At 41.6% G+C, this 24372-nt stretch overlaps 1 protein-coding gene across 1 annotated transcript in view; it reads left to right on the top strand.

Annotated features, from left to right (window-relative positions):
- The window catches only part of THSD7B (thrombospondin type 1 domain containing 7B), a 595317-nt gene that overhangs the window by 510155 nt on the left and 60790 nt on the right, over positions 1-24372 (top strand). The window contains exon 20 of the mRNA XM_030210867.1: positions 15979-16124. Within this exon, the coding sequence (XP_030066727.1) occupies positions 15979-16124 (146 nt within the window). The remainder of the gene's footprint in view (positions 1-15978; positions 16125-24372) is intronic.

The following is a 24372-nucleotide window of genomic DNA, read 5'->3' as shown; positions in this document are numbered from 1 at the left end:
CTGTTTACCTCCAGGTAAGTCCCGTTGCTACAAAACTTTTTAAAAGATTTGTCACGACGGAAATGATGCACACTGTGGGTGGGAACTACCACCAGGCTCCTGCGGTAGCCCGCAATAGCCTGATTTTCAGTGTGACAACACCTCGGTAGCTCTACCGCAGCATTGCAAAAGGGCCCCCTAAATTTGTTTTATTTTAGTTAATCAATTACAATTTGTAATAATTACAGTTTGTAATATTCTCCTTACAATACTTTGTAATACTATTTACTATGTAATCCACATTGAACCTGCTGTGTGCGGGAAAGCACGGGGGTACAAATGTAATAAATAAATAAATGCAAAAAAGATCTGAAAATTTATTACTTGACATAGTTACGCTGTAGAAAGTAATTTTGGAAGCAAGTTCAAATTTTGAGCATGTCCTACTGAGTATTAAGAAGGCTACTGTAGTGGAGTACAGTTGGGTGTAGTAGGTTTTTGGTGTGTTTTGGAGGGCTCTGCATACAGTATAAGGTGGCAAGGTTGAGATGTATACCTGGGAGCTTTTATATGAAGTTCACTGCAGTGCCCCCTAGGATGACTCAGTGCTCTTCTGGGATGTCTGTGTGGCTAGTCTACTAAAAATGCTGGCTTCTCCTTCATCTCAATGGCTTACTTTTCACTTGGACGTGTTGTTTTTTTTTTTTTTTTTCAAACATGGCCCAAAAAGATAAATGCATGGAGCATGAAAACATATTGCATGTGGCCATCTTCAGAAAAAAGACATTTTGCTGTTTTGAAAATGGCTATGTTTCCTATTTGGATTTGGGACGTTTAGTGGAAATGACTAGATTCTTTATATTACGCCTAAAAATTAGCACCAAAATGAAATACGCATACTTTATGGAATAACCTAAATTTCCTCCTGGTTTATAGAATACGCCGAGCGCCCATCAGCACGAATAAATTTACTTGTGGGCAGTTATGCCAAGTAAAGCTTGGTGTAAATCCCAATGCCTACATTAGGCACAGACTGGTTGTATTCTATAACAACACGCAATGATTTTAGAAATACCCACAACCCGCCCATTCCACACCCCTGGCCACATCCCCTTTTTAACTATCAAGCTTATTTTAGAGAGAGAAGGACGCCCATCTTTCGACACAAATCGCAAGATGGGCGTCCTTCTCACAGGGTCACCCAAATCGGTATAATGGAAAGCTGATTTTGGGCGTCCTCAACTGCTTTCCGTCGCGGGGACAACCAAAGTTCCCGGGGGCGTGTCGGAGGCATAGCGAAGGCGAGACTTGGGAGTGCCTAACACATGGGCGTCCCCATAATGGAAAAAAGGGCGGCCCTGACGAACACTTGGTCCTTATTTTCTTATGACTAAGCCACAAAAAGGTGCTTGAACTGACCAGATGACCACCGGAGGGTATCGGGGATGATGTCCCCTTACTCCCCTAGTAGTCACTAACCCCCTCCCACCCTCAAAAATAAATTTTAAAAATATTTTTTGCCAGCCTCTATGCCAGCCTCAAATATCATACCCAGCTCCATGACAGCAGTATGCAGGTCCCCGGAGCAGTTTTAGTGGGTGCAGTGCACTTCAGGCAGGCAGACCCAGGTCCGTCCCTCCCCCACCTGTTACACTTGTGGTGGTAAATGTGAGCCCTTCAAAACCCACCAGAAACCCACTGTACCCACATCTAGGTGCCCCCCCTTCACCCATAAAGGCTATGGTAATGGTGTACAGTTGTGGGGAGTGGGTTTTGGGGGGGAGGTTGGGGGGGCTCAGCACAGAAGGTAAGGGAGCTATGTACCTGGGAGCTTTTTCTGAAGTCCACTGCAGTGTCCCCTAGGGTGCCTGATTGGTGTCCTGGCTTGTGAGGGGGACCAGTGCACTACGAATGCCGGCTCCTCCCACGACCAAAGGGCTTGCATTTGGTCGTTTCTGAGATGGGCATCCTTAGTTTGCATTATCACCGAAAATCAGAAATGACCAAGTCTAAGGATGACCATCTCTAGTGACGACCTAAATGTTAAGATTTGGGCGTCCCCGACCGTATTATTGAAACAAAAGATGGACGCCCATCTTGTTTCAATAATACGGGGTTTCCCCGCCCCTTTGCCAGGACGTCCTGCGAGGACATCCTCAGGAAAACTTGGGCGCCCCTTTCGATCATGCCCCTCTTGTAACTTAAAAAAATGTACTTGCATCACGTTATAGAATACGCTTAGACAGTTGTGCGTATAAATTCAAATGCCAATTAATGGCAATAATTGCTTGTTAATTGGCAATTAGCAGTGCTTATTGGCTTGTTAACTAATTAAGTTGCTCATGCAAATACAGAATATGACTGTATTTACACACACAACTTAAGTCACACTATATAGAATGCAGTGGAAAACGTCCAAAGTCCAACTTAGACGTCATATCGAAAATGCCCCTCTATATCATTTTTTGAGATACAGCGACCAAAATTGAATGCAACACTCAAGGGGAGGTTGCACCATGGAGCGATACAGAGATATTATAGTGTTCTTGGTCTTATTTACCATCCCTTTCCTAATAATTCCTAGCATCCTGGGTAGAAGATTTCAGCGTATTGCCTACAATGACGCCTAAATCTTTTTCTTGGATGCTAACTTCCAAGGTAGACCCTAGCACCAGGTATGATTCAGATTATTCTTCTTAATGTGCATCACTTTACATTTGTCCAGATTGAATTTCCTCTGCCATTTGTTCAGTCTCCCAGTAATGTTTAATATTCTGCATACACTTTTACAACTTTGAATAGTTTTGTGTCATCTGCAAATTTAATAACCTCACTTGTTCCAATTTCCAGATCATTTATAAATATGTTAAACAGCACCAGTCCCAGTACAGATCGCTGTGGCACTCCACTATTCACCCTCCTCCAATTGAGAAGAATGAGGTGCACAGCCTATGGAAGAAGGAGGGTTAGGGTCTGATGACAACCATTACCTGATGCTGTTTCTCTCGTTAAAAATCTTTGTTACTCTCTCACAAATCACACTCCCTCTCTGCAACTTTTTCTCATTGACTGGCTTTCTTATAATGTGTCTTCACCGCTGCTTTCATTCTCTCACTGCTTGTCAAGCAGGGGGAGGGAGTTCGCAGCAGTGTCTGTCTTCTAGGCTAAGCGGTCTCTCTATGTGTGTTTGTGTCTCTTTCTCTATCTCTCTCTCTCTCTAGTCACCATCCTTTCTGCTTCATTTGAGACTAAAACCTACCTTTCAAATAATCACGTTGGCATATTTGGTCTGGAAATGCACTTCTTGCCCTGGAGCAAACCAGCAGCCCTAACATATGCTATGTTGTGAGGGTAGCATATGTTGCTGACACAGAGCAGGACCAGGACTAGGACTAAGTCCCAGATGTGCAAAACCTAACGAGTCACCAGCATGGTTTTTATACCAGTTCTAGTCAGTTTAGCGAGCAAGGAGTAAAATGAGACATGCACAAAAAGGCTTTCCAAGCTCTTTTCCTATCACGGTATCAGCTAACAAAAATGGAATCCAAAGCTAACATAATGAGCTAATTACAATACAAATGTGCATGCAAGGTGATGCACAGCCTTTTCCGACCCGATGAAAAGTTAACGGGTGGTCCAGAGCTGTCGGTACTGCATATGACAGCCAAAACAGTAGAGGGAAGAGGTGGAAGGACCCGTCACAAGACTGTACAATTCCAAGCAGTGAGAGAGATGTAAACATTAATGTCATAAACTCTGATGAACAACGTTAGATAATATTCTGACCGCTTCACAACAGGATACACTTCTCTACACAAGGTTTTCATGAATCACACAATATAAAAATGAAAAAAAAATGCCCAAAAGTAACTTTATAGCAAAACACTGATAAGAAGCGCACAATCACATTGCTTTAAAGAATGCAACTTTGACCACCTCTTGGGTAAAAGAGCCGCAGCTCACCGCAAAGAAGATCCATTTATAGTTTTATTTTTCAATACTATTTGAATCAGTTCTAGTCTATTATTTTTTTGTATATCCATAGTTTCTCTTAGATTATTATTTGCACATGGTACATTTTAGTCATCACTTTTTTAAAAGCGATAAGTTCCTACCTTCCTTTTTTTCCATTTTTTAAATCAGCTGTTCTTTTTGGCATGCAGGGTGGCTATATGTTTCTTCTTGTGCTGCCGCTGCCCTGTTCTACCCTCTGGCAAGAGAGCTGTCTGTAGCATGCACATAGCAGCCAAGCTTAGTAATTGGCTGTTGTGCGCATGCTCAGCTCGCAGATTGGCTTTCTCCATTTCGTATGCAAATGAGCTGGGTCGCAAAAGCAGCAAGCAGCTCATTTGCATGCGATTCTCTTTGGGAATCCCTCTGTATTTCAAAATCGGTAATGGGGACATTCGTGCATCTGAGCCTAAATCACTCACCAGAGTCTGGCATCATCTACTCTAAACTCTGTATCATTCTGCTTTCCTGAATATTTTATCAACTGTAATTTCAGTGAGGTTCTTGAACAAAACTGTTTCCTGATAAACCTTAATCTTTTCGTGCGTTTCTCTCATTATCTTCCAATGACAAAGCTCTTTTAGAAAACAAGACTCAAGCCATTACTGTGGCATTTACTATTTTGCATATTCTATTTGAAGCTGGAGGCTAATTCCTTTTAAAGCTGTAGAACTATGAGTACTAGGGAAGCAAAGGTTATAAACCAAGAGACACCCCATTAATTGAAGAGTTTTGGGCTTGTATTTGGCTGACCAAAGAGTCATTTATAATTGTCTTTGGGCTTTTCAGGTCTGACTGTTTGAATCCAAATGTATTTGAAATCAAAGAAAGAATGTACTTTTACTTCCCACTTATAAACCTTTTTTTGAAGAATTGCAAACGTCAAGAATGCATCATGTTCCTTGTGTGTTAAATTATCATCCATTCTCAGTTCACACATTTATTAAATATTGCTAAATGCTGAACACGCTTGACTTTCAATTTATAGGAGCCCTTTTACTAAGTCGAGCAAGCGTCTACGCATGTCCATTGTGCACCAAAATGGAGTTACTGCCTAGATATCCTGTGGCTCTTACGGTAATTTCATTTTTGGCATGCGTATCAGACACGCACCAAGTGGCATTTGACGTGCATAGGTCATTAACAGAAGGTTTCCACATGAGAATTTACAGCTAGGTCAATTGCTGGTGGTAAGGTCTCAGACCCAAAATGGACGCACGCCAATTTCGATTTTCGATGCGCTGAAAAATGGATCTGCACGCACCCAAAACATGCACCTACACTACCACAGACCATTTTTCAGCACACCTTAGTAAAAACACCCCATAATCTCTTTTCAAAGACCTTTGGAATTTAATGGTGGTTTGTATAGTAGTTGAATTCAGGACATTTTTCAGTGCAATTCAATGATGTTTTCAGTACAATAAATTATATTTTTATGACCAATGTTGTCAAGCACTATCCACAGGAAATGAAATGGAAGTGGAATGATAAAGAATTCAAGCTGTTAAGCATTTGCAGATTGACCCCTGCACCCCTTGATTTTCAAAGCAAAACACATCTCTTAACCATGTGCACATGTAGGGCCAGGTTTACTCCCCTTCTTCCCATTTACAAAACCGTGTAGTAATGCCAACACAGCCCATTCACTTTGAATGGGCTGTTCTGGCATTATCGCATCGGCAACTGCTAGTGTGGCTTTGTAAAAGGAGGGGGGGAAGTTACATTTTAAGCAAAACTATAGTAGTAAAAGGGAAGAAAAAAAAGAAAAGAAAAAGCCTGCAGGTAAGTTTAGTCTACAGTACTATGGTACAGAGTTCTAGTGTCTGGATTGTTCCTGCAGAGAACTCAAATCTTATGTCAAACCAAAAGAAAGTTTGTACAAGGTCCTGGAAGCACACTCTTAGTTGATCCAGTAAAAGCTACTACTACTACTACTACTACTATTTAGCATTTCTATAGCGCTATAAGGCATACGCAGCGCTGCACAAACATAGAAGAAAGACAGTCCCTGCTCAAAGAGCTTACAATCTAATAGACAAAAAATAAATAAAGTAAGCAAATCAAATCAATTAATGTGAACGGGAAGGAAGAGAGGAGGGTAGGTGGAGGTGAGTGGTTACAAGTGGTTATGAGTCAAAAGCAATGTTAAAGAGGTGGGCTTTCAGTCTAGATTTAAAGGTGGCCAAGGATGGGGCAAGACGTAGGGGCTCAGGAAGTTTATTCCAGGCGTAGGGTGCAGCGAGACAGAAGGCGCGAAGTCTGGAGTTGGCAGTAGTGGAGAAGGGAACAGATAAGAAGGATTTATCCATGGAGCGGAGTGCACGGGAAGGGGTGTAGGGAAGGACGAGTGTGGAGAGATACTGGGGAGTAGCAGAGTGAATACATTTATAGGTTAGTAGAAGAAGTTTGAACAGGATGCGAAAACGGATAGGGAGCCAGTGAAGGGTCTTGAGGAGAGGGGTAGTATGAGTAAAGTGACCCTGGCGGAAGATGAGACGGGCAGCAGAGTTTTGAACCGACTGGAGAGGGGAGAGGTGACTAAGTGGGAGGCCAGCAAGAAGCTCCTGAAAAACAGAGTAATAGATGATCCAAACTAACTGCAGCAATAAAGTTTCTATTTATATAAAACTGTTCAAAAATGACAGTGACAGTAAGTCCAGTTTTGTAGTTATCAGTCTAATATATTCCGACTTATTAACATGTGAGCCCTTACTGACACCTAATTGGTAGGCAGAAAGGGCTCATGTGCTAACCATAAGCTAATTGGTTGGCTTGCAGCAATGTAGCTGCACTAACCTATTAGTACTGTGCACACCTACTGTCCATTCCCCAAACACACCTCAGTCATCCCAGAACCTCCCCCAGTCCCAAAACACTCCAATAAAATCTCGGTCCTACTTCTGTTGCTGACAAATATATTTCTATTAGAACAATCTAAATCTCAAAATAGAGCTGTCCTGGATATCAAATAATAAATAATGACAATTAGCAGTTTGTGATATCCTAAGATAATCCTGATGTATGTTTTTTTAAATAGGAGGGAAAACCTCAAATTAAAAGGGAACACTCCGTCGTTAGATCACTAAAATAAGGGAAGACCCTTAAATCATCACGGGTAAAAAAACCTCCTTCTTTTAATCTGGCAACTGCTCAATACTTAAATATTTTTGACAACTGCTCAATGCTTGTAAAGAATCATACACTTATCTGACTTTGGCCCAAGTTTCACATTCTGCGTCAGGGTCCGTGGTGTCAGACTGCTAGAATAAGATACTGCGTTGACAATTACTTTCACTTCTTTTACCCGTGATGATTTAAGGGTCCTCCCTTATGTTAGTGATCTAACGACGGAGTGTTCCCTTTTAATTTGAGGTTTTTTCCTCCTATTTAAAAAACATACATCAGGATATCACAAACTGCTAATTGTCAAATATATTCCTATATCTTCCTACCTTCCTATCAGTCTCGCCCTTCCCTTCCCTACCCCCATCCCCTGTTCACGCTTTCCAAAAATACTAGGACTAGGGGGCATGCGATGAAGCTACAATGTAGTAAATTTAAAACGAATCTGAGAAAATATTTCTTCACTCAACGTGTTATTAAACTATGGAATTCGTTGCCGAGAATGTGGTAAAGGCGGTTAGCTTAGCGGAGTTTAAAAAAGGTTTGGACGGCTTCCTAAGGGGAAAAGTCCATAGACCATTATTAAATGGACTTGGGGAAAATCCACTATTTCTGAGATAAGCTGTATAAAATGTTTTGTACATTTTTGGAATCTTGCCGGGTATTTGTGACCTGGATTGGCCACTGTTGGAAACAGGATGCTGGGCTCAATGGACCTTTGGTCTTTCCCAGTATGGCAATACTTATGTACTTATGTACTCTTTCTAGACAGCTTCCATTTTGGCTTGCAGGCTGTAGGTCTCTGTCAATGTCATCTGCCCTTTTAGTGCTAAAACTGAAGACACTCTTTGCATTAGGCTGTAGAAATGTTCAAAGGTTTGACTGTGTGCTCTTAAGTATTGCCTGGCATCTTCACTATTTTATTTGTTTTTATTTGCCTTTTTAAGGGGTCCTTTTAACTAAGGTGCGCTGAAAAATGGCCTGTGGTAGTGTAGACATGTATTTTTGGGTGCACACAGAATCATTTTTCAGTGCACCTGCAAAAAATGCCTTTTTTAAATTTTTGCTGAAAATGGACTTGCGGCAAAATGAAAATTGCTGTGCGTCCATTTTGGGTCTGAGACCTTACCACCAGCCATTGACCTAGCGGTAAAGTCTCATGTGGTAATGACCTACATGCACCAAATGCCACTTGGCGCGCGTAGCTGCCACGCACCAGAAAATAAAAAAATATTTTTCAGGTGCACGTAACGGACACGAGCCAAAAATGAAATTACCACAAGGGCCACATGGTAACCGTGCGGTAACTCCATTTTGGCATGAGCGGCTTAGTAAAAGGGCCTCTAAAATTTTGTAGATAAGGCTGGCATCATGTAGCCTAGCCTCTGTAGTATATAAAATGGCTCTTTTCCCATTGTTTTCTTCTTTCTTCATGCTTGTTATTATGAGTCTAGTACTACAGAACCCCTATAATTTGAATTTTAATGATGTTTACCAGTCAGTAGATTTTGGCTTTCTTAGACATCTAACTCCTATTCAGTGTTTTTTTAAGGTATCTTAATGTGATGGGTGGAGATGTTCTTAGCTTTTTTCTTTATTCCTTCACTTTTTAAATTTGGTTTTCAGTTTCCTTATTTTTATGTTTCTTTTGTGTCTCTGTTTTGGTTTTCTGGGCTTTTGTTAATTCAGTTTTTTGGTCTTTACACTTCAGTTATTTAACAGCCCCTGATGTAGATGAATAAGCTGAAACATGTCAGTCTGAAACTACAAGATTGGACTTACTATGAGCTATTGTCAGCATGTTTGAATCTAATGCCAGTCTTATGTAAATAAATGTTTGATAGCATCAGCTAGGTTTGATCATTTACTGCTCTGTGTTCCAGATTCCCATTGTTTGCAGTGGGTTTGCCTCACTTTTGATACATCAGTGAAAGTTTCCACACTTTTCAATAGCAAATCTCTTGCTCAAGAATTTAGTTTTTGGCAAGTTATGACATAAAAAAGAAAAATATTTAAGTCAACTGTGCTAGAAAAAAAAAAAAAACATGGTAAATGTCCTGTGTAGCCTTAACCCATATCATAAATATAGCACTTGCTGGCAGAAATATCTCAGTGGTTTTGTTGAGATTTTAGTTTTATGATTATTTTCTATGGAACACTTTTTTTTTCTGTTCCAGAAACTGTAGAAAAGTAAATTCTTGGGGAACAAAGGTGTGATACTGAAATTGTTCAAGCAAACTCATGTAAAGGTTTTTTGTTTCTTTTGCCCTGTGTTTACCTTAAACATGAATTTGGCCTTTAGCTACTGTGGCTTTAACTTATTTATTTATCTTTCTTTCCATACCCTCTTCTTGGCAAAAGCCATTCAAGATTGTTTACAGTCACAGGAAAATAAATAACATATAGTTCATTAAAATAACAATAAAATCTTTAATTATCAATTTGCCTCTTAAATAAATAAGACTTCAGAGCCTTTCTAAAACCAAAAATGGATATTATATGTTTCATACCTTCTGGAAATGTATTACATTCCTCTACTGCCACCTACCTCATTTTTTCCCTTAAAAAGTAGTCTACCTGGCACTTGCAATACATTTTTTTAATGCAGAGTGTAATGCAACTGTCTTGCATCATATTGTTGAATGGAAGAACAGAGTAACGGGGGCATCTGACAATGTAAATTCTTAAAAGTTAATAAAATCTTAGACTGTGTTCACCTATTGGTACCCATTGGACACGACACAGCAATTGGGAGGCACTGGTTCATTTCTCACTTCTCATCAAAATTTTCACCACAGTAGTCTGTGCTATCTGAAGCTTCCTCAACAAATTATTAGATAAACCTGCATACAGCACATTGCAACAATCAAGTACTACAGTACTAAACATATCATCATGTAAGGCTCCTTTTAAAAGGTGTGCTAACGATTTGCACCAGACACCCAATTTTGGGTGGGCCTGGGCCCAAGATAGGTCGGCAGAAGAACTGTGTCTTGTTCCAAAAGCGATTTGGTCTCTCCCTCTCTTGTCTGCATGCCATATGGTCTCTTAAACATTCCCCTCCCCCGCATACCTTTTAAATAGCAGATTTTCACCGGCAGCAAGCAGCAACTAATACACACTGCTCATGTTGGCCCCACCCTCTGATGCAACTTCCTGTTTCCACCTAGGCAGGAATACATCAGAGGGAAGGCTGTGGAGCCGGTGCGAGCAGTATGTATCAATTGTTGCTCACTGCAGTAAAAAAGGCAAGGATAAATCAAGATCAGGTATACATATACTCGGATTCTATATAGCGCGCCTACAGATCTGTGCCAAAATTGGTGAGGATTCTATAACAATCTGAGTAACTTAACAAGCTCTGGGGCCCTTTTACTAAGGCTTATACAACGCCTGTTAAAATAGAACTACCGCTCAGCTACCGCATGCCCTGGGCAGTAATTCTAATTTTTATGTGTGTCCAATGCGCACGTCAGAAAATATTTTTTATTTTCTACCATGTGGCGCTAACCGGGCGGTCCCAGATCCAAAAATGATTGTTCACTTGCAAAGAAGCATGGTCTCAAATTGAAAACTGTACCCTTGCAGAAAAAGCAGGATCCCACGCCCCAAAAATATGTTTCTCTTGCATAGAAGCATGGTCACAGATCAAAACAGTTCTCTCTCTCATGGAAAATGAGGGGTCCCAGACCCCAAAATTACTGCACATGCAGTACAGAACAATACTGGCAAACTGGAAAAGAAGCTTCATGTTTCTTAACAGTGACGAAGGGTACATGAAAGAGTATCAGTTGCAAAGCATGGTTCCCTTGCAGAAAAACACGGTCTCAGATCAAAAACATTATTCACTATATAGTCGTGAAAGAGCTCAAATATGAAATTGTAGCATGTCATTAGCAAACTGTAGCATACCATTCAATACAGCCATGACACCTTGATTAGAAAAGTCATTGCTAATCCCTGGAAATGAGGTATGAGACATAGATCTACTTCTCGGGGTCTGCTTGGTACTTGTAACCCAGACAGGTGACTATCGGAGACTCTGCAAGGCTTTTCTTGTGTGCTTATACTGACCAATGCTGCAGCCTGAACTCTGCTAATGTTGTGACCCTTGTTTTAGGGTTGGAGGTCAGGTTGCTATGTGAATGCATTCAGGGTGTAGGGTGTCCGGCCAGGCAACACAGGCAAGTTGTATTTCCCAGCTACAGGCCATTTCAGTTAAGTTGCAACACTGTGTTTTGTTTTCTTTTCTAATAGAAACACTACTAACACCATAAGAATCTGGATGAAGTTTGGGAGGGTGAAAGAATTTTTAGAGCACCAACATATTTTGTAGGGAAGGTTTATAAGACTTATGATGGTGGTGCTCAAGACTGTGTTTGAACTTAACGGTTGAGCTACTGAAGTCTTTTCCTCCTCCTTATAAGAAATTGAATATTGAGCATTGACAAGATTAAGAGGAATAGTGAATGAGAGCATAAGACTTACACATTGGATATTGTGGTGGACACTGTGGGGTCCTTTTACTAAGACGTGTAGGTGCCTACACGTTTACAATGCGCATCAACTACTGCCCAGCTACCGCATGCCCCTGGCGGTAATTCTAATTTCTACGCGCGTCCAATATGTACAGCAGAAAATAATTTCTATTTTCTACCGCATGGTGCTAACAGGGCTGTAATCGGCAGTGTACGTGCGCTGACGATTACCACCTGGTTAACATTTGAGACCTTACCATTAAGTCAATGAGTGGTGGTAAGGTCCCAGGCCCAAAATGGACGCATGCTGATTTTTATTTTGCTGCATGTCCATTTTTGGTAAACAAGGCCTTTTTTGCAGGTGCGCTGAAAAATGGACCTGCCCACGTCCAATACACTCGTCTACACCAGCACAGTCCATTTTCATCGCACCCTCTAAGTCTGAGTACCTTCTTTATAATTCATGAATAAAATTGTCTATGATACGTGGAGGGGAATAATCGAATGGGGACAACCATCTCTAAGAGCGCCCATCTGTAAGGACGGTGCCTTGAAGGGGCGGGGAAACCCGTATTATCAAAACAAGATGGGCGTCCATATTTTGTGTCGATAATACGGTCGGGGACACCCAAATCTCAACATTTAGGTCGCCTTTAGAGATGGTCGACATAAATGTCGAGATAGGCGAACTTAGAGATGGTCGTCCCCGGTTTTCACCCATAATGGAAACCGAGGATGCCCATCTCAAAAACAACCAAATCCAAGGCATTTGGTCATAGGAGGAGTCAGCATTCATAGTGCACTAGTCCCCCTCACATGCCAGGACACCAGCCGGGCACTCTAGGGGGCACTGCAGTGGACTTCACAAATTGCTCCCAGGTGCATAGCTCCCTTACCTTCGGTGCTGAGCCCCCCAAACCCCCCCTCAAAGCCCACTCCCCACAACTGTACACCACTACCATAGCACTAAGGGATGAAGGGGGGCACATACATGTAGGTACAGTGGGTTTCAGGTGAGTTTTGAAGGACTCACATTTACCAGCACAAGTGCCCACTGGGGGAGTAAGGGGAGGTCATCCCCGATTCCCTCCGGTGGTCATCTGGTCAGTTTGGGCACCTTTTTGAGGCTTGGTCATGAAAAAAAAATGGACCAAGTAAAGTCGACCAAATGCTCATCAGGGACGCCTTTCTTTTTTCCATTATCGTCCGAGGACGCCCATCTATTAGGCACGCCCCTGTCCCGCCTTCACTATGCCTCCGGCACGCCCCCGTGAACTTTGGTCGTCCCAGCGATGGACTGCAGTTGAGGGCGCCCAAAATCGGCTTTCGATTATGCCGATTTGGGCGACCCTGAGAAAAGGACGCCCATCTCCCAATTTGTGTTGAAAGATGGGCGCCCTTCTCTTTCGATTATGCCCCTACAAATATATATATATATATATATATATGTTTTTTTTCTGTATTGTTATATGTATTTTATAAAAGACTGTTAATAAAGAAATGTGCATAGATTTAAAATAGTGGGAAAATGTGGGATACAAATGCTACAAATAAATAAATAAATTGTCAGACCTTCTGTTTCACCACATAGACCTATATAAAATTATCTTTTACATCTTTTTATTGCTTTTTTTCTGTTATGTTTGAGCTGACGGGGATAATTCTATACAATGAGCTGCCTAGTTTTAGATGGCAGGAAGGCATGTAAATTGTAACATGCTAATCATTTACATGTGTAAATGACCTCTTATAGAATACTGTCTAATAGAAAGAATGTGCCATGATTTGATGATTTGTACTTTGCCAGTGTGCATGTACATGGGTAGGGTTTAGGCAACAGAGCATGGACATTATGCACAAGTGTGCACGTTGCTGATTTCAGCATCTCTTGAAAGCTAAGGGGTCCTTTTACAAAGCTGCAGTAAAATGTGACCTGCGGTAGTGTGGGCACATCTTTTGGGCACGCGCTGGGCCACTTTTTACCACAGCTGGGAAAAAGACCATTTATTTAGTGATCCGGGAAATGGGCTTGCGCAAAAATTAAAACTAGCTTGTGCTTATTTACGCCTGATCCCTTATCACCAGCCATTGATTTAGCAGTAAGGGCTCACACGCTACCTGCATGGTAACCATGCAGAGCACAGCAAAAAATATTTTCTATCATGTGCTACCCCAATGGTAGTGCTGATTTGGCACACCCTATCCTCAGCGTTGTAAAAGGGCTCCAAGTACTTTAAATGAGATTTATTAAGATTTGCTTCAGAAATAATTTTTCTTATTTTGAGACTATTTCCAAAAATTGATCATTTAAAAGTGGCAGTAAAGAAAATATGGACCGATGATGATTGGCAGCATCTGCATTGAAGAAATTGCAGGCAGTCAGCTAGCAATGTTTCTGAGGATCTACAAAAAATATTTCAAAATATGTACATTTTTAAACTATAATCTTGACAAGTTGTGGTGACAGAAGCATTGAAAGAGCATGTGTTATGACTGATACTAAATTGTAGACAAGTGAACATTTGCTAGGAGATAATTTGTTATTGATTTAGTCTTTTTTGAATTGAAACATCTTGGCATGGGCATTTACACCAGCTATAGGGCTGGTTTAAGTGATTTTGCCATAATGCACACGTGTTTTCATCCATTTGTGCTAGTATTCTATAAAGATAACTATGCCCTCAGACTCTACATAGGTCGCCCAAAGTTGGACTCAGATCCCAGATCCTCGCATAAACATAATTGATATTAAATTACACTAATTTGGGTATATGAGTGGATCTGCCCTATGCCTCATTCTATAAAATATGCACCTACATTTTATAGTGTTCAGCTCAAAGGGGGTGTGGCCATTAGAGCATGAGTAGGTCAGGGACATTCCCAGAAATTAGGTGCAATGTTATAGAACAAAGTCAATTACGTGCCCAATTGCCATTAGTTGCGCGCTAGCATTTAGACCAGGTTTCAGCAGGCATAAGTGCTGCACCCAAAGTTAGGTGGAAGATCCATTCTAAGACAGCATTTTGCAAAGGGCGATCTGAGCGGAGTGCCCTTTACAGAATATTTTCAAAGGGCTTTGTTTACAGAGGGGCATAATCGAATGGTGCCGGCCAAATCGATGGCCGGTCATCTTCGGGGCCGGCTCTGTGAGGGGGCAGAGCCAAGCGTATTTTCGAAATACGTTTGGCGCCGACCAAATCGCTCGCCAGATTTAGAGCAGGATCGCCGGGTTTACATGAGATGGCCGGCTCCGATTTTCAGCCATAATGGAAACTAGGCCCGGCCATCTCAAACCCGGCGAAATGCAAGGCATTTGGCCATGGAAGGAGCCAGCATTTGTAGTGCACTGGTCCCCCTGACATGCCAGGATGCCAACTGGGCACCCTAGGAGGCACTTAACAAAATTTAAAAAAATAGCTTCCAGGTGCATAGCACCCTTACCTTGTGTGCTGATCCCCCAACCCCCCCCCCCCCAAAACCCACTCCCCACAACTCTACACCATTACCATAGCCCTAAGGGGTGAAGGGGGCACCTACATGTGGGTACAGTGGGTTTGGGGGGTTTTGGGAGGGCTCAATATTTATCACCACAAGTGTAACAGGTAGGAGGGATGGGCCTGGATCTACCTGCCTGAAGTGCACTGCACCCACTAAAAACTGCTCCAGGGACCTGCATACTGCTGTCAGGGAGCTGGGTATGACAATTCAGGCTGGAAAAAAATGTTTTGTTTTATTTTGGGTGGGAGGGTGTTGGTGACCACTGGGGGAATAAGGGGAGGTGATCCCCGCTTCCCTCTGGTGGTCATCTGGTCAGTTCGGGCACTTTTTTCAGACTTGGTCCTAAAAATAAATGGACCAAGTCCGCCCGACGAAATGCTCGTTTGAGCCGGACATTTTTTTTCCTTATGAGGCGAAGCTGGCCATCTCGTAACCCCGCCCCTTCCCGCATTCGCTACCCTACCAACACGCCTCCTTGAAGGTTGGCCGGCGCCATGACGAAAAAGCAGTTGGGGCCAGCCAAAATCGGCTTTCGATAATACTAATTTGGCCAGGATCAGGAGATCGCCGGTGATCTCCCAATTTGTGTCAGAAGATTGCCGGCGATCCTTTCGAAAATAAGCTCAAAAGGCACACTAGCATTTTTAGTGTGCGCTAACCATGTAGATGCACATAATATTCCTTACTGTGGATCTTTCCTGCGCCTAACTTTGGGTGCCATTTACTGAATTCCGCCCATGGTGGACACTGGGCACCCTGTTACAGAAACACCCTTCACTCATTATTAAACTATATATCTCTTAGTTGCAAAATGGCACAGTTATACAATGCAAAATAAATTACCAATATATACATATTGTATATCTTTTCTACTTTATTTCTTTAGGTCAAATGATGCGGTCGCGAAACAAAATTATGCAAACACAAGGGGAAGGGATGCCTTGTCCTACACAGCTCACTCAGTACCAACATTGTCCAGTTTATCCCTGCTATGATTGGGTTGTTGGGGAATGGACACAGTGTAAAGTAGAGGTAAGTTATATATTAATACCTTAAAATTTGTTTTCTGTGCCTTGGAGCTATTTGCAAAATCACCACATTCTAGTGCAAAAATTGAACATAACCTAAGTAGCAAAGGTTAAATGTAGTCCCCTATATACAAGTACCAAGTCATGAATAACTTATGAGGGCCGCCACTTGCTCGACTAAAGTGTACTGATTGTATTCCTCAATGCTTTCTTCAGCCATGGCTTTATTTTTAAAAGGTAAAGGTGAACTGAAAGGGTACGTAGAAGGACAATTTTTCTGTTTCTAAAAATTCTTCATATTTTCTTGTAAGCCTTGTGTGCTTTTCCCTTATCAGAAGACTTCTGAGGGAATAATAATCATCCAACAATTCTATGATTAATCTCCCTGTAATGCAGTGGAGTTGACTTTGCTTCACGCTTCCCTAGCATTTTGATAGCAAATGATGCAAAACTGATGGGCAGGACACATTCTTTCTGAAGTAATAGTCCTCCCTGCGCTTTTTTTTTAGCCTTGTGTCCTACAGGAAAATGTGTCCTTACAAAATAATGTCTCTCTGTATTTCTACCCCCTGTAAAGGTAACTGCGGGAAGCCATCTGATTTCAGCCCTTGTGGGTAAGGATGTTCTTCAGCAAGCTTGCTGAAGGAAAGAACTGGATTTCTTTCATCCTCTCAGAGGGTGATTTTGTTAGAGGGAGTCTAGAATCTGAAGGCACAAAGGTGCACATGTTGCATCCATTTTAATAAAGACAGCATATACACTCATGTAACTTAATAAAAGTGTCTCTTTGAAAGCTGCCATGTAAAGCTGCTCCATCTCTGAGGCAGGGCAAATTTTGTGCCTGCATGTGCCAGTCGGACTCAGCACTTATGTGTCCATTTTATAAGAACCAGATAAGAGTGCTGATTTTTCTTTCAGTCTGCCAGTTCTCTGCCTCTGAGAATGGCTACATTTATGTCATATAAAAATAGGTACATTTTTTTTCCTAGCACCTACTTTTGTGCATCTATATATCAGGGCAATTTTATAAACACCTACTTGTGTGTAAAACACTGTTCTGCATACTCAAGTTGCTTATTCTTGTAGAGGGTACTTTTACAACAAGTTTCCTAGGTTGAGATGCCAGTCACCTATTTGAAGCTATTTTATAAAAGCACATATAGTAGGTGCCTATTGGGCTCATTTTCAAAAGAGAAAAAACGTCTAAAAAGTGGCATAAAGCAGAGGATGGGCAGACTGGATGGGTCATATGGCCTTTATCTGCCGTCATGTTTCTATGTTTCTAAAGTTGCCTGCCTAATCTTTCAGATTCTTCAAGGCGCTACCTCTGCTGTCTTGATTAACATCTCATCCATTTGTATTGTTCACTTCAACAGACTAAAGAGCAATTGATCCTAGCCTCACGGTTTCACAAGGGAATACAATCTCATAAGATCTGTAACTCACTCTTTTCAGTGGCAGGAATCTCATTATGGAACTCACTCCCTCTGACTATCTGAGTAGAGAATAATTATCTCTGCTTCCGGAAAAAGCATTTTTTAAGTGCCCAAATTTGGGTACGTTTTACAGAACTGAGACACCCCCTGGATTCTATATAGTACATAAGTATTGCCATACTGGGAAAGACCAAAGGTCCATTGAGCCCAGCATCCTGTTTCCAACAGTGGCCAATCCAGGACACAAATACCCGGCAAGATCCCAAAAATGTACAAAACATTTTATACTGCTTATCCCAGAAATTATGGATTTTCCCCAAGTCCATTTAATAACGGTCTATGGACTTTTCCTTTAGGAAGCCATCCAAACCTTTTTAAAACTACGCTAAGCTAACTGCCTTTACCACATTCTCTGGCAACAAATTCCAGAGTTTACATGTTGAGTGAAGAAAATTTTCTCCGATTTGTTTTAAATTTACTACATTGTAGCTTCATCGCATGCCCCCTAGTCCTAGTATTTTTGGAAAGCGTGAACAGACGCTTCACATCTACCCATTCCACTCATTATTTTATAGACCTCTATCGTATCTCCCCTCAGCCGCCTTTTCTCCAAGCTGAAGAGCCATAGCCGCTTTAGCTTTTCCTCATAGGGAAGACGTCCCATCCCCTTTATCATTTTCGTCGCCCTTCTAGTCGTATTCTGGGTTTGTGCATGCAACTTGATTAGTTAACAAGCCAATCAGTGCTGATAATTGCCACTTAACAAGCAATTATTGACACTAATTGGCATAAACTAGAATTTACGTGCATGACTGTCTAAGTATATTCTATAACGTGATGCGCATAAATTCTTTGTTACATATTTGAAAAGGGGCACGGCCATGGGCATGGAATAGGTGGGTTATGGCATTTCTAAAATCTATGCTCATTGTTATAGAATACAGCTGGTCAGTGCGTAATTAGGAGTTGGCATTTACACCAAGTTTTACTTGGTGTAAGTGCCCATGACTAAATTTAATCACATGGATGGGCACCCTGCGTATATAGAATATAGTCCCATATGTCCACATTCGTTCACGGTGACTGCTTATCCCTACTTAGGGTTACTGGGAAAATGGAAAGCTAGTTCTTAATTTTTTTAACAGGTCTCTGATGGTTTAGTGGGGCCATTCCTGTTCTAGCTTTAGACTATTATCATATGAGGTTCTGCATGGAGTCTCCATATGCCTGAAACATTTTGATATCTATGGTTTATCATGTTTTTATGTTCTTTTATTCAGCCGTCGTGCAAGGCTTTTTTCTTTACCAAAGCCTTTAGAGGGTGTGGTTGAAAATGTTTAGGCTGAGGTTGTCTGGTCCGGAGCTTTATTTTTGTGGATGTGCAAGTTGGGTTTGTTGTAGTTTATGCTGTGCGATTTATATTGTGAATATTCTTTTTACAAAATTGCTGAGAGGAGTCATTGTCTGGATGAGAGGTGTATAATATTTTTCATAAATTAGTTTATTATCCTCTGTTTATTTTTAGTTTTATTCCACTGATGCAAATTCCATTTCCCTTTAGGGGCTGATCAAGCATAGTACTGCTTAATCAATGTCTTCAGTCCATCACTGGATAAATGAGAATCAAATATCTTTGTTTAAATCCCATCAAGATGTATTGTAGATTAACAGTTGCCAAATAAGAACTTTAAAGTGCAGCTAGTATTCGACAATGTTATTTTTCCATTAAAATTCCAAATGAGGCATTTAGGAGTATTGATGAACTCTTAGCTAATCATGAATATGTTGGCGTCACTTTTAGGACTTTTCATTACAAGTTCTGGATAGTACGTCAATTGAGTCCCTACATACTGACTTCTAATTTTAAACCTTTATTTATGCTTTAGTGACAACATACATATGAACTATTGCAACTATACCTGGCTCTGCCTAAGAGGTCTCTATGAAGATTTCGGATATGTTGTCCATACAGTCTTGTTGTGTCAAATATAGAAAGAGGTTGTGAGACCCCGGGCAAGGATTATGGAATAGCCCTGGAATAACTCAGCCAGACAAGGTATATAAATGTAGTAACATACATAGTAGATGACTGCAGAAAAAGACCTGCATGGTCCATCCAGTCTGCCCAAGATAAACTTATGTGTATACCTTACCTTGATTTGTACCTGTCTTTCTCAGGGCACAGACCGTATAAGTCTGCCCAGCAGTTTTTCCCGCCTCCCAACCACCTGTCCCGCCTTCCATCACCGGCTCTGGCACAGACCATATAAGTCTGCCCTCCCCTATTCTCACCTCCGAACACAACAACCCCTCTTCCCCCACCTGCTCCGCCACCCAATTTTAGCTAAGCTTCTGAGGATCCATTCCTTCTGCACAGAATTCCTTTATGCATATCCCACGCATGTTTGAATTCCGTTACCGTTTTCATCTCCACTACCTCCCGCGGGAGAGCATTCCAAGCATCCACCACCCTCTCCGTAAAAAAATACTTCCTGACATCTTTCCTGAGTCTGCCCCCCTTCAATCTCATTTCATGTCCTCTCGTTCTACCACCTTCCCATCTCCGGAAAAGATTAGTTTGCGGATTAATACCTTTCAAATATTTAAACGTCTGTATCATATCACCCCTATTCCTCCTTTCCTCCAGGGTATACATGTTCAGGTCAGCAAGTCTCTCTTCATACGTCTTGGAACGCAAATCCCATACCATTCTCATAGCTTTTCTTTGCACTGCTTCCATTTTTTTGACATCCTTTGCAAGGTACGGCTTCCAAAACTGAACACAATACTCCAGGTGGGGCCTCACCAACGTCTTATACAGGGGCATTAAAACCTCCTTTCTTCTGCTGGTCACACCTCTCCCTATACAGCCTAGCAATCTTCTCGCTACTGCCACCGCCTTGTCGCACTGTTTCGTCGCCTTCAGGTCCTCAGATGCTATCACCCCAAGATCCCTCTCCCCATCCGTGCCAATCAGACTCTCCCCGCCTAACACATACGTCTTCCTTGGATTTCTACTCCCTAAGTGCATCACTTTGCATTTCTTCGCATTGAATTTTAATTGCCAAATGTTAGACCATTCTTCCAGCTTCTTCAGATCTTTTTTCATGTTTTCCACTCCCTCCGGGGTGTCCACTCTGTTGCAAATCTTGGTGTCATCCGCAAAAAGGCAAACTTTACCTTGTAACCCTTCGGCAATGTCACTCACAAATATATTGAACAGAATCGGCCCCAGCACCGATCCCTGAGGCACTCCACTTCTCACCTTTCCCTCCTCCGAGTGAACTCCATTCACCACCACCCTCTGGTGTCTGCCCGTCAACCAGTTCCTAATCCAGTTCATCACTTCGGGTCCTATCTTCAGCCCATCCAGTTTATTCAAGAGCCTCCTGTGGGGAACCGTGTCAAAAGCTTTGCTGAAATCTAAATAGATTACGTCCTAAATGTTTTTATTCACCTGAGCTCTGGGACCTGTTGCCTCACAGGACAGGAACATCAAATGCAACAGTTTCTCTTATTTAGTAGCGGTCTTGAGTAGGCCTCTGGCTAGCAGGCCAAGCAGTCTGTGGCTGGTGAGGCTTCTTTGCCCCAAACACAGCCTGTAAGTTCTCAGGTCTTCTGAAACTTCGATTTGGCCCCATTCAAACCTCAACAAGGCTTGCAAGTCTTAACAAGAAACAAAGTTGGCTTACCTCAGCCAGGTCACAGCAGTTAAAAATATTCAGTGAAGAAATAGACTTGGGCTTCAGTTCTTCCTTCCCTGGGCCCCCTTAACCTCATCCTGGCGGTGTTTTTTAAACTCCCAGGTATTGACTCTGCCCCACCCAGCTCACTTCCTCCTGGGACAGGATCAGTGCTCTTAAGGTAGCCCAGGCTAGTTAGAGAGGGGACTTTTCTTAAGAGGGGCAATGTTCTATAAACCCTCTCACAGAGGTCTTCACCTGGGTTGCAAGAACTGCATTATCTTCTAATTGTGTTCCTATCATCAGCTGCACCTACTCTATGGTTTAGTCAGATTGTGTAATCATCTACCTAGGAAGGCTATAAAATCTACTCTTTGGGATATTATACAGTTTGCTAATCTAGTAATCATAGTGGGTGTTGATGGACATGGTGATATATTACAGCACTGGTTGAATGAGGTTATTTTGTTCCCCAAAGGAAAACAAGTAACATTAACTAAAGTTATTGTGCAGCATGAATGTCACAGAAAGACAGTACACTATTACAGCTGTTAGGAGAAAAAAGAGAAGTAAAATGTGCAATATCTTTGAAATCTGAAGAAAATCTTAACAATAAAGATATGTGATTATTTTGGAAGACAAGGTCAAGGTCTCTCACGAAAGAGCAGATTCTTCTGTGAAGGATTTTATGATCATCTATAATAAGTACAGAGCTTGGAGTGACATCTTCATTTCTTCAGGGTTCCTTCTATTTTTGTTTTTGAGATGCTGAAGAACTATGCTGGGTTTTTGATAAAAAATACTTTTGGAGCCATGTCCTCTTCTCTACATGGCTTTTTATTTTGTCATCTCTAAAAGAAAGAAGGTGGAATTTCAGGACAAACCTCACAGCTAACTTTGGAACTCACAGAGTACCTGGAGAGATTGGAAAATGTATCGTCTGTTCTATTACTTCTGCTTTGGACCCTGATCAAAATTGGTTGTTTAATTGGAGGGGGGGGGGGGGGGGTTCCCTTTCCTTTCTTTTCCCTTTAAAGCAGTGAACTCCTTATTTATGAAAGGTCATAAAGTTTCTGAAAGACTTTACTGCTACCCAAAAAGAAGGCAGCAATTTCTCCTTCTCAAGCTGAGGGTTCTAGAATTAGGTGGTCTTTTCTTTTAGTAGTTCCCAATTCCCATGTAAACACTGAAACATCAAGCAGCCCTTTTACTAAGCCGCATAGGCGCCTACACACGCCTAATGCACGTCAATTTTGAGTTACTGCTTGGCTACCATGTGGCCCTTGTGGTAATTTCATTTTTTACACACATCCAATATGCATGCCGGAAAATATTTTTGTTTTCTGGCATGTGGGCGGTAATTGGCATTTTACGCGCATAGACCATTACCACCAGGTCAATAACTGGCATAAGGTCTCAGACCCAAAATGGGTGCACAGTAATTTTCATTTTGCCACACGTCCATTTTCGTCAAAAATTTTAAAAAGGCATTTTTTATTGGTGTGCTGAAAAATAATTCTGCACGCGCCCAAAACATGCGTCTACACTACCGCAGGCCATTTTTCAGCGCACCTTAGTAAAAGGGCACCCAAGAGAGTTAAATATATTTTTTAGATACCTCACAAAACTAACTGCTTTTGTCAGCAATAACCTTCTAATTCTATAAAAGTCGCCAAAAACTGCGCGTGCAAAATTTGGGCTTGATCCCAATTTGCATGCACAATTTAATTGAATAACAAGCTAATTAGTGCCAATAACTGGCTTTGTAATAATTGCCACTAATTGGAATCAACTGAGATGTATGCATGCAAATCTCAGTACATGATCTACGCCTAAATTTTACATGTTTCCCAAAAAAGGGGGCATGAAAATAGAAGGGTCACTGGCGGTTCAGGGCAGATCATGGGCATGGTTTTGGAATATGCATGCGATTATAGAATAAAGGGATTCCGTGCATAAATTTAGTTGGAGGCATTTGCACCACATTTTTGTTGGTGGAAATGGACATGTCTAAATTTACACGAAACTCTTGGGAATTAAGCACTATTTTATAAACTGTACCTAACCTTTGGCATAGCTTATAGAATAGCGCCTAAGCAGTTTTTTCCAACATTGATTTTTTTTTTAATGCACAGTTTATAGAATTCACCCCTAAATCTCTACTTACCACAAGAATACTGCTTGGGGGCATTGGTACCATTTTGGATTCAAGCAACAAGGGGGATTGCTACCACCTGAAACCCACTTCTCCACCAATGCTGACCCTTGGTAAATCCTGGGGGGGGGGGGGTGAAAATCATGGGGGTGAGGAAAGAGTTAGGTTCTAGGGGTGGGGTATTTTTGTCTTAGTAGCAAAATTTTGTGAAGAGTTCCCCATTGAGAATATGTCTAGGCTATCTTTTGGGTATCATAGTTGTGATTGGAGCAGTCAGGTTTGGGGCGGGGGGTCAGTGTGTTGATCAGGGGGTTGGGGAGTTAGCATGATTGGATTTTGTCAGTTGGTCAGAGAATTGATTGAAGGGAATCAGGTTGTGTTGGGGGTTGGATTTCTGTCAGGGTGTTGATAGGGCGGGGTATTCTGTTGGCAGAGGTGCAGAGTTTGATTGAGGGGATTTTTTTATGTGTTGCCGTACCACCACTGACAGCATGCTGCACTACTAGTCTGCACTTACCACCTCCTTTTGACAGTCATGACCGCAGTTGTGACAGTTAAAATGTGGTACAGCTACAGCTCCACATGCTCATGTCACACAGATTCATCCCACTCCTGCGTTAGAAAACTATCGCAGGATTTTTACAGCAAAAGATGTCTTTTTGGCCCAGGAGACAGTAGCATAGGCCTGCGCTACTATGTATCGCATGGTAAACCCCATATTAGCTGCTTAACACAGCTTAGTAAAAGGGATTCTTAATTTAATTAACCTATATATTTCTAAAGATTTGAGTTAAGTTAATTTGTTAATGCATCCTATTGCACAGAAATTGTTCACATTTAGAGGATGACGCTTCTTTTAGTTTTGGCTATTCATGCTATTTCAATAGGAGGTCAAGGCGATATACTTCCATATACAGTGGTGGAAATAAGTATTTGATCCCTTGCTGATTTTGTAAGTTTGCCCACTGACAAAGACAT

Source organism: Microcaecilia unicolor, chromosome 7 (assembly GCF_901765095.1).
Source record: "Microcaecilia unicolor chromosome 7, aMicUni1.1, whole genome shotgun sequence".
NCBI lineage: Eukaryota > Metazoa > Chordata > Amphibia > Gymnophiona > Siphonopidae > Microcaecilia > Microcaecilia unicolor.
The sequence above is the reverse complement of the archived record's forward strand: the minus strand, read 5'-3'. Positions and strand labels throughout refer to the sequence as shown.